Source organism: Mus caroli, chromosome 13 (assembly GCF_900094665.2).
Source record: "Mus caroli chromosome 13, CAROLI_EIJ_v1.1, whole genome shotgun sequence".
NCBI lineage: Eukaryota > Metazoa > Chordata > Mammalia > Rodentia > Muridae > Mus > Mus caroli.
In genome coordinates this window covers 23,295,231-23,306,521 of record NC_034582.1, presented here as the reverse complement: position 1 = coordinate 23,306,521, position 11,291 = coordinate 23,295,231, and the positions used below count along the sequence as shown (strand labels likewise).

At 34.5% G+C, this 11,291-nt stretch overlaps 1 protein-coding gene across 2 annotated transcripts; it reads left to right on the top strand.

Annotated features, from left to right (window-relative positions):
* The first annotated feature begins 1,508 nt into the window (after positions 1-1,508).
* Positions 1,509-10,344, top strand: LOC110308387 (prolactin-7A1). 2 transcript variants are annotated; one of them, XM_021180857.1, is made up of 7 exons: positions 1,509-1,576; positions 3,185-3,360; positions 4,116-4,154; positions 4,896-4,934; positions 6,390-6,500; positions 8,191-8,370; positions 10,011-10,344. In XM_021180857.1, exons 1-7 carry the CDS (start codon positions 1,546-1,548, stop codon positions 10,230-10,232), a joined length of 798 nt encoding a protein of 265 aa, XP_021036516.1. In that variant the 5' UTR covers positions 1,509-1,545; the 3' UTR covers positions 10,233-10,344. The 2 variants fall into 2 exon arrangements, with proteins under 2 accessions (XP_021036516.1, XP_021036515.1); XM_021180856.1 differs by having other exon boundaries at positions 3,182-3,360.
* Positions 10,345-11,291: the final 947 nt, after the last annotated feature.

Sequence of the window (11,291 nt, the reverse complement as noted above, 5' to 3'; positions counted from 1 at the left end):
CCCTTGTAAACTGCCAGAAGTGGTTACTGCAAACCGAACACAGGTCATTAGGAAGAACAGGATAAGGTATTAATCTCCAAATCAGCTTTTCAGCTCCCTATCTTTGAATTTTAGATATGATTGTTTAAATTGAAGTACCATTGGAATTCATGAGATAGTAAGCGGTCAGTGAGATGAGTGACAAAATTTTAAAAATGGGGAGACATAGTAAATCATGGAAGCTATTAAGTGTCAAGTGAGAAGCCATATTAAATGAAGTGGGGATTAGAAGGCAGGGGACATGAAGTTGAATAGTGAAGGTTAAGTAAATCTAAAGAATATTGAAAATTCTATATGGAAACCATATGGAAATTTTTATCCAGTGCTCCAATTTAATATTGTGATTGTCATTGTTCTGTTCTTCACGAAAACACCTGCTTCTACAAGGAGAGGACATCCATCCCTTCTGTCTCCTCCTCTATTCAATGAACTCTGATGCTCACTGAACAGCACAGATGGAAAAAAGTAGCCATCATGTATTATAGACTATTGACAATATGTTGGATGAAAACAACACTAAAATTAAGAGTCTAGGGGACAGTATAGCAAAAGCTATATTTGGATGATAAAGAGGTACTGTGACCGAAATGAAGGTTCCACACTCATTCTTTACTTTCTGATGACACTATGCTGGCAGTAGCTATGAAATATTATATAGGGACATGACATCAAACCTGACATCTACCAAACATGTCATCAATCATGATACAATTGTCATAGGTGCAGTCAAATACATTCTGATTAAGTTTAAGCCCAGTTAAATGCAGAACCTATATTTGTATAGGTTAGTCTTGGTGAAAATCTGTGGCATAAGATATTTTCAGCTGCAACATGAAAGGTTGATGTGATATTTGGTTAGGTGAATGTACTTTACCTACAACCCCACATAAACCTCCTCCCCAAAACACAAAAGAACAACCACAAATCAATTCTCTGTCTCTGTCTCTCTCTCTTCATACACCTATATTTACACTTTATAATATTGACTTACTGTGTCTAGTAAACACCTTTACTGTGTTCCAAACACACACATACACACACATATACACACATGTATATATGTTACATTGTATATATATATATATATATATATATATATATACAGTGTGTGTGTGTGTTAAACTGCTCCAAATATTCAATGACAGAAATATGCAAGTATCCCATATTTTGTAGGTATCCTATATTTTGTTCAGGCATGATATTCACAAAACCCTTTATGGAGAACAGATGTCTATAGTGGTTTGCAACTTAACTTGGACCCTAGGTGTAATCTAACATCATCTAAAAGGGTGAAAAAACCACTTGAGTCATCATGATCTTGAGCCTGTTAGCACTTCCTGAAGATAAAGAGTCATATGGTTCTCACCTTCATTCCTGATGTTACTTCTTCTTACCTCCTAGCAGTGTTGTGGCCTTGGGGCTGATTCAATGGCCTATATAGGAGGTGGATTATTTTCTGGAGTAGGGACTGCGAGAAAAAGACAAGTGTGCAAGGACACCTCAGAGATGCCACTGTCTGTCACTCAACCGTGCTCCTGTAAGTAACACCTCATGTTTAAAATAAGCTAAGACAGTTCATTGATTCTAGACAATGTCGAATTTCTCTAGACAATTTACATTTTGTATACTTTTTTCTCTATAAAGTGAATACACTGTTGCTCATGCCTATTCAGGACAAAGAAAATCCGTTTAAGCTGGGAAGAACTTTCTAGTCGATGCTATTGAAATAAAATACACCACATACTCTAGTATCAGAAGTTTTTAAAAGAACTAATAATTATAGGAAATATGTAGAGATGTCTATAGATATTTTGTATTTCTTAATTGACTTTTTAGAAAGGGAAGTTTATCACTGTCTAGTGGTAAGAGCAAATGTTTTGCTTACACAACCTTAGATGATCAGGGCATGAAAGGAACAATCTCAGTCAAATCACAGAAAATGAGGCTTTTGACTGAAATGAGATAAGAGACTGTGTACTAAATTTACAGTAACTGTAGAAGGAAGAATGAAGCATGTTCTGTTTTCTCAATCTCTTCTCTGATATGCTTGGCATGAAGGAATTTAATTAATTTTTATTGGGTATTTTCTTTAGTTACATTTCAAATATTATCCTTTTTCTCAGTTTCCACCCTGGAAACCTCCTATCCATTCCTCCTCCCCCAGCTTCTATGAGAGTGTTCCCCCTCTCACCTACCCACTCCTGCATTCATGCCCTGGCATTCCCCTACACTGGGGCATCAAGCATTCACAAGACCAAGGGCCTCTCTTCCCATTGATGCCCAACAAGGCCATCCTTGGCTACATATTTTCTGGAGCCATAGGTACTCTTTGGTTGGTAGTTTAGTCCCTGAGATCTCAGGGGGCAGGGGTCTAGTTGGTTGATATTGTTGTTCTTCTTTCAGCTCCTTCAGTCCTTTCTCTAACTCCTTCATTGGAACCTCATGCTCATCCCAATGGTTAGCTGTGAGCATATGCCTCTGTATTTGTCAGGCTGTGGCAGAGCCTCTCAGGAGACAGCTTCATGACATTTGCAATAGTATCTGGATTTGGTGTCTGTATATGGGATGGGTCCCCAGTTGTGGCAGTCTCTGGAGGTCCATTCTTTTAGTCACTTATCCACACTTTGTCTCTGTATTTCCTCCCTTGAGTAATTTGTTTACCCTCCGAAGAAGGACTGAAGAATCCACACTTTGGTGTTTCTTTTTCTTGAGCTGCATGTGGTCTGTAAATTGTTTGTTGGGTATCCTGAACTTTTGGGCTATTATCCAGTTAACAGTGAATGCATATCATGTGTGTTCTTTTGTGAATGGGTTACCTCACTCAGGATGATATTTGCTAGTTCCATCTATTTACCTAAGAACTTCATGAATTCATTATTTTTAATAGCTGAGTAGCATTCCATTGTGTAAATGTACCACATTTTTCTGACTTCTGGCCATTATAAATAAGGCTGCTATGAACATAGTGGAGCATGAATAAATGTAAAGACTCTCTCTCTCTCTCTCTCTCTCTCTCTCTATATATATATATATATATATATATATATATATATATACACACATACACACACATATGCGTGTGTGTGTGTGTGTGTGTGTGTACACATACACATACATACATGCATATAACATATTCTTTTAGCAGGGGCACTTCTGCTGCTGGTGGTGTCAAGCCTCCTTTTATGGGAGAACGTGGCCTGTCTACCTTTAAGCAGCAATGATACTGATGATGATCCACTATCCATCAAGGGACTGTTAGATCATGCCATGATACTTTCTAAGAATATCAGTGACCTCAACATGGAGTTGCGCAGGATATTCGTAAGTACTTCACTTAAATCTTTGTTGCCGTTGTTATTGTTATAAAGCAACCTTCTTGTCAAAGCTTATCCTGTACAACAGTTATTGTTATAGGAAGCCAAATTTCTAATAAAATACCTTTACATAAATGAATTTAAGCAGCAGTTATAGAAAAGTGAAGAAAGAAAAATGGGATATGCTTCATGAACTCTTATAGATTTTTGAAAAATTCAATGAACCTTATAGTTTTCTCCACTTATTTTTCAGTTTTCTTAAATTTCCACTTTTGGCATAAATATATAATAGACACAGTTGGGAAGAGGTGTGATTTCTTTAATTTGTTTGCCAGAGGACAGTCTCTTTTAGCATTTTTAACACACAGCACCACATCCAATAGAGGAGAAATATATTGGAAGTGAGTCACATTGAATGAGCGAAACTTATTTAAATGGTGATGATATGACAAGAAAGACAGCCATAAAACAAAACAAAACAAACAAGCAAAACCAAAAAGCCCTGAAACATTAGCCTGTTGAATGTTTAAACACCGAGAGAGTCCTTGTTTAAAGAGATGCAAGTCTTGAAAGTTTGGGTTTGAAGAGTAATGCTTCTCCTTTTGAGGGCATTAGGTTTTCTGTTCAAGGAAGAAAGAACAGACAGGGGTTTCAGCACAGAAATAAACACCTAGAGAATATGTGTCTTTTCCCAATAAGTATTCATTTATGCCATTGTTTAACTCACCACCTTTTCTGTTCTTTTCTCTCATCCTGCCTCAGACCGTCAGTGAGATGTCGGCTAAATTTATTGATAAATTTGTGAGTACATTGCTTACTTCCACTGTCTTTCCATGGCCCCTAAAAGCTTTGAGTTAACGACTCAAAGAATTAAATAAATGAAAATGCCAGCCACAAAAATGCAGAATAAGAAAGGGACAGCTTTAGGATACCTCTTGTTTGCATGGAATACAATTTCTAAGGTCCTTCTCCCATTTGTAATTTTTGTTTATTTAAAAAAAAATGTATGCACTTGCAACATAATATTTTAATAACTGTGTCCAGTGAAGAATTCTGATCCCATCATTTTTCCAGTCTCGGATCTCATCTATGGAGCCAGTCTCTGTTAACATATTTACTTAGCACATTCATGATATCCAATAGAGAAGATGGGAATTGCAGTGAATCAGAAGGAATACATAGAATGAGTCTAAAGTGTGATAATTTAAGAGGGGGAGGAGCAAACAGCAACAACACTATATTAGCTTCTCATGGACCCCCAAATGCTGGGAATCATACATAGTTTTTATTTAAATCATAAGTAAAGGTTTCTGGTGCAGAAGTTTATTCACTGGAATGGCTGGTTTAGAAATGAAACAGTTTCTGTATTCATGAAGACTGTATGTTCTCTGTTAAAGGCCAGTTAATATCAAGAAGGATATATTATAAATGGTTTTAATGTGGAAGTGGGTGTCCATAGAATCTCTCTTTTTTGCAACAAATATGCATTTGTGTTGTCTGTTATCACACATGTCTTTAATGATTTCCCCCTTTCTGATTCAGCTAAGTTCATCATCACCATCAGACTCCTATGATCAATTTGTAAGTACCACGTTTATTTCCATTTCCCTCCAAAAGCTTTCATGATAATTACAGTACCTGAACTTATAAGAGAAATCAGCAAAGACATATCCAGAGGTGCATTGTGATATTTCTCTCTTATATTAGCATAAATGAAGCCTTCTGGCAATAAAAAGGAAAATGAGAACGGGGAAATTTGCAAAAAATTACTTGCTCAGTTTCTTATAAATTTCTTATAAATTCATTTACTTTTAATTAAAATTATAATTGTAAACTAAAAGTATAATTCGTGTTGTGACTAGAAAAGGCCTCCTATATCTGAATTTAACTTTGAAGGTGACAGAAAACATTGGCATTTTTCACTTAGTTCACTGCAGATCCCCAAGAAGGTTGAACTGCATTATAGCCAGTTTGTGTAGGAGTTAGAAGCAATCCAAATGGAAACCATATCAAGAGGAAAGAAAACACTAATTTATTTCAGGAACCCCAATGCTTATATTCCCTTTATAAGGGAATATAAGTTCTCCAGTGCTGGAGTGCATTCAGTAGGGGGGCTGGTGGAGAAACAAAAATAGACACCCTTCTCCTGATGACTATTATCTGTTCAAGGTCAGTCAACATAAAGAAGAAAAATGTATGGCTTCAGTAAAACCATGGGCATGAAGTAAATTTGTCTCTGCATTTGCCACAGATGTGTTATTATTGTATATTTTCAAATTGTTTCTCATTCCTCATTTTCTACTGACCCTCTTTCAAATTCTTAACATTCCTGGGAACCCATTTAATTTTTACACAGGAACTGATTATCAGTTTTAAATAATAAGTTATTAATAGTATACTTAAAGTATAATATTTGTAAAAATCTATTGATCAAAAGGTAAATATTATTTAGTATTTTGTTGCTTTTAAATTTCATTGCTTACTAAAATGATCAGTTTGCTATATCTAATTTTGTCAAACAACACAATTTCAGTCAGGATTTATGATTAACACTGGATGGTGCAGATGATTATATTCACTTGTAATAGGAAGAAAACATATTTAGGAAAAACGTAAATATCTTCATCAATTTGGACTTACAGGAAACAAGATATTACTAAATATAGATGCAATATACCATAACACTGGGCCCAGATTCTAAGGAAAGATAATATTGAGTACATTCTTTATTGTCTATTTTTTGTTATTTTAAGGCTTCTCTTTATTATAGAAAGATTTAGGGAATAGAAAAATTAATAGAATATTGAATAATTGAAGGAAATGAAGTTTGACATTCAGATGAAAAAAATAAAATTACAGTCAAGTTAAAAAGAAAAAATAGCAAACTTTTCACATCATTATATTTTTATCTTAAATGCTATGCATATTTCATCTGTAAAAAGCACACACCTATTGAGTACATTAATATTCTGGTTGTAGATTCATTGGTTTATTTTCCAGATTTTAATTAACTGAAATAAATTTTGACATATGCAGATGCTTGAATTTCTTGGGCATCAGGAGTTACTGACTAAGAATCTCACCTACTGCCACAAATATTCCATCAAAACTCCCGAAGACATGGAAGAAGCCCAAAATGTCATCTCTGTGAGTCTTTGGCTTGATTTTTCACTTAAGCAGCTGAGGCTGCAGACTAACTTTGCTTTATTATACTGCAGGTTTTAGTAAGTACTGTAATAGATGTGGAAATCATACCTACATGGTAATGGACTAAGAATAAAAAAGAGAAGTGATTTTTAGATACAAGAAAAATAATAAGGAAATGCTAAGTAATATTGTCACAAGTCCAGAAATTGTCCATTAAGATAATTAAGAAATTGTCCATTTTAATTTAGTAATATATCTCATTACTAAATTTTACTTAATAAATGCAAACACATTTTTTCTTTGTATATGACAGTGAATCTGCCTCACTGGTTAATCTCACATTACTGGCTACCTTGCTCATTATTCTTGATTCCTCTATTTCTACTATGTTCTTACTTGCCTATTAATGTTTACATGAATTCTTAGCTTCTCTCTATGTCTTAACTGAAAGCACTTGAACATCAGAGTGCTTATAAGTACTGTGCAATGCTCCTGAGAATAAGCCATGCCCTCAGTTTTAATGAAAAGGTCTACATATTAGTACAGCTCTAATTCTAACTGTTGTGATCTTTCCCTATGATTCTCTTTCAAAACTTATCACCGAATGAACTGGTTTAAATGTCTTGTGATAGTAACTAGGCAAAATGGATGAAGAAAATACTTTTAGATATGTACTCTGTGGTTAGGTACTACATAAAATGCTGTATTAACATTTCTGTGATTAGCACTCACAAAAGCTAGCTGAGGTATGGAGACTGAAGCATTGAAAGGTTTTATGGAACTTGTATCATTCATCAGAACATGTAGGCTCCATTTAATTCAAGTCCTCAGTATTATTTGTATGCAGCAATGGCCCCAGTAAACTATATTGTCAATGCCGTTGGATCTGATTCTTTCCATCATGTATTTTTCCCATTTCTATCAAAATATCTACAGGTTTCATCAGAACCCATTTCCCTGTCTCTATGATAGCTAGAGATTTCAGAACATGAAACATTTTAAGTCAGGAATTAGTTTTATGTAATATCCTAGAACACACTAGAAAGTCAAAATTCCATTGTTATTTCTATTCATGTTGTTATTAAAGACAATGGCATTGCATTGTTCCATTGTTCCTAATTTATATATTCCAACAAATGTTTTACTCTACTAGTGGCAAGAGCAGGCTGATGAAGCCACATATAATAATTCCAAATTCTCTTCATGAAGCACATTTATTAATAACTTAAAACAATCCAGAATATGTATAATTTTGAATAATCTACTTTATTAATTGATAACTGTGAGTTAAATAAATGTCTTACCATTTGCACTGGGAACATCTATTTACCCTGAATCAGGACACCTACTAAGCCCCAACAAATTCTTGGGTTCTCATGGACAACTAAAATAATGAAGTATGAAAGAGCTTAAAGGAAAGTCTGATGGTACAATTTCATATGGAAAACAAGACATGATCATTTAAATGAAATGAGTAATTGGTAATAATTATCTATATAAGTTATTTCATAATGTCACAATGCTGTTTATGATTTATTATTCTATATTACTTTTATTTTTCACAGAAATTCTACCTTACCATAAAAGTTATAGATTTATATTTAATTCATCCTTTCTTATAGAAAACCAAAACAAACTAATCCTTCTTTATTTCACTTATTAATGTAATTGCGGAAACATTGCTGCTCAGCTTGAAGACTTTCCAATCTTGATACTCAGTAGATTGCAGGCTTGGAATGAAACTCTGAAAAACCAAATAAACCTATCTGAAGGTACACCAGAAATAGATGATGATACCCTCCCTATATATAAAAATATTGAGACAAAAATTGCAGAACTTCTTGAGGACAGCAAGAGTATACTCAGCCGGGTGAGTAGTGATTTTACTTTCTACTTTTCTCACTCATGAATGCCATGACTGCTGCAATGGGTACTAAATTTGTAATAGTCCTCTTGCAAGAGCAATATTTGGTACCCAATGCAGTAGAAATTCCCAGAATTAATGGGTAACATTAAGATATATCTTTCTCACAGTATACTTTAAACTGTACTTACTGCTCTGAGCAGAGTGGAATATTCCTGACTGTTTCATTAAACACTCACAACAATTATCCCTCACCAATCACCATTCATTATCAAGGTCAAACACAAGATTATTTTATCAAGTATCAAGTCCTGGTCCTCCATCTTCAGATTCATAAATTATTTTTTATCTGAAGTCAATTAAATAAAAGAAAATATTTACAATAGTCTTGATTTTACTTGGAGATGACTAATAGATTTATAGTACTATGTGCTAGACATGTGAAAATCCATTCCTGTGATTGAAGTTTCTTATTGCTTTATGTTTCATTGTGATGACAAGTTTCCCTTTCTTAATCTTTTACTTAAAATACTTTCCATACATTATATTTTAATCATATACTTTCCCTTCCCTAATTCCTCCAGATTTTCCCTAACACCTTATCTAACAAAATCTGGCTCTCCTGCTCCATTTTTCTCCCTCATAAAAGAAGAAAAAAACAACAACAACAACAAAAAAAAAAACAGCCAAAAAAAATTAAAAAAAAAGAGAACAAATCAGACTGAACTATCCAAAGAAAATAAAGTAATCCACCCCCATAAGAAAAGAAAAACCTGTGCAATATGTTTTGTGTTGGGCGATTTCTGTTGGGCTTGCGGTCTAACCTGGAGTGTAGTTGGTATATCCAATCATATTATTTGTAGAAAACTGACATTTCCTCCTTTTATCTGATAACATTTGCAAATAAATTTTTGCTTAAGGATAGTACTTTGTGTCCATCTCCCGTTCTCAGTGCTGGCATTTTGTCTGGTTTAAACTTGTGCAGGTCTTGTGCATGCTGTTAAAGTCTCTGATTTTTTGCATGTATCAGATCTGTAGTATCAGTGAAGATGCTGGTTCCTTGGACTCACCTACCACCTATGCCTTTGACATGTTTTGATCTCTTCTTTCATGTAGATGCTGGATCCTTGGTGTAAGTGTGAGTGTGTCTGTGTGGGAGTAATGAAGAGATCCTATTTACATCTAAGTGGTTCAGAGTCTTACTCTCTGCACATTGTTCAATCCTGGATATACATGTTAATTGCTATCTACTGTCAGAAGAAACTTCTCTGTTAAGCTTTGAGAGATACTCTTAGCTATGGTCATGACAATATTTTATTGCTATGTGCATTTATTTAGCCAAATAGTAGTTGGTTTTCTCCTAGGCCAGTAACTTATCTAGTCTTACTTTCTAGGCCTCATTAACCGTGTCAGGTAAGGATCCTATCTCATAAGCTGGTTTTTAGATCCAATCAAGAGTGGAGGGTTAGTCCAATAAAAATTTTGGAACTATTGGATCTTGCAGGCAGGTATTCTAATACAGAAACCTGTCTGAAAGAAGTGTCAGTCTTATTATCTCTCTAAAAGTAATTTAATATCTAGAAAAGAAAGGGAAAGAAAATACAAGCAGTAAAGAATAACAGACTGATTATCATTTTTGTCATTAGCTTTATGGAGCAACAGAAAATGTGGATGATTACACCCTCTGGTCCGGTCTCGAAGACCTTCAATCATCTGATGAAGAATCACGATTTTTGGCTCTTTGTAAATTATCCTATTGTTTGCATGTTGATATCCACACAGCTAACTTTTATCTCCAGTTCTTGAGGTGTGTGGTTCTTGTTAATAGTGACAGTTGCTTATCCTCCAAAACTGGAAATGATTCATGATGCTGTACTATTTTAAAATAGTCTTATTTTATGCATTTCAAAGATGAGAATGAGTAAAATGGGCATCTTTTAAAAGAAAAATAAACATTGTGTGTTTAACAAAGTTTTAAAATTTGCTGGTAACTTTCATTTATTTAGTATTAAATGTATCAATACATTTAAAAGGCTTGGTTGACAAATGGATTACTCCTCAACTTACTTTAAAATCATAGTAAATAATATGTTGTTGATATAGTTATTAGAATAAGAGAATAAGTTAAAACTAAAAACTAAACATATTTCCATGTTATTAGGCAAATGAGACTATTGGGATACCTCAAGATAGTTCTTGAGTTTAATAGACCCTATCGTGTTACCCTATGCCATATTCACCCATTAGGGCTTGTAGGATCAGCACATGGTGACCTCTGATTCAGCTTTTTATGTGTTCTCTCTTATCCTTAAGTTGCCTGCTCTCAAGAGAATTCTCAGAGAGGACCCAATGGTACCAGGCTCAGTGGTCTACTCTAGTCTTATGAATCCTTCCCCTGCCTTCTAAATCTTCAGGTTTGGGACAGGATTCAGATCTTGTGTTAATGATCAGCTCCTTTTGTTTACCAGGTTTTACCGTGTCATGCCAGGCATTATATTCTGTCCAGGTATAGCCAGGCTGGCACACTGTGTATTTTGGCCTAGCCTAGTGAATACCTACTCTTATCCCTAATCTTCCTGCACTAACCTAAATACACAATTTTAATAGTCCAGAAAAATTCCTAACTGCATTTAAAAATGTATCCATATCAAAATATAGCTCTTACCCATTCTCAAAGAAATTCCCAATCTCAAATTTCCCAGTACATGTATATTAGCTGCAGCTCTCAGGCATTATCAGAAAACTTCCTTTGTGAAGTGCATAATGATAAAGGCAGAAACTTTCAAATAATAAAAGGGCAGAGAACAAGAATTATTGGGATGTAACCCACCAAAAGGTATATATATATATCACACCAAACCCAACTTTCAGAAACTACATTGAAAAGAAGAGCAGAGAAAATGTTAGAGAGAAAGAGAGAGAGAGAG

What these genes read in the sequence shown, in the direction of transcription:
- LOC110308387 (XM_021180856.1), top strand. Translation starts at nt 1,546, where the DNA reads ATGCCACTGTCTGTCACTCAACCGTGCTCCT. An exon ending in AAGCCCAAAATGTCATCTCT is followed by an intron (nt 6,501 to 8,190) that starts GTGAGTCTTTGG and finishes ATTGCTGCTCAG; the next exon opens with CTTGAAGACTTTCCAATCTT. An exon ending in GCAAGAGTATACTCAGCCGG is followed by an intron (nt 8,371 to 10,010) that starts GTGAGTAGTGAT and finishes TTTTGTCATTAG; the next exon opens with CTTTATGGAGCAACAGAAAA.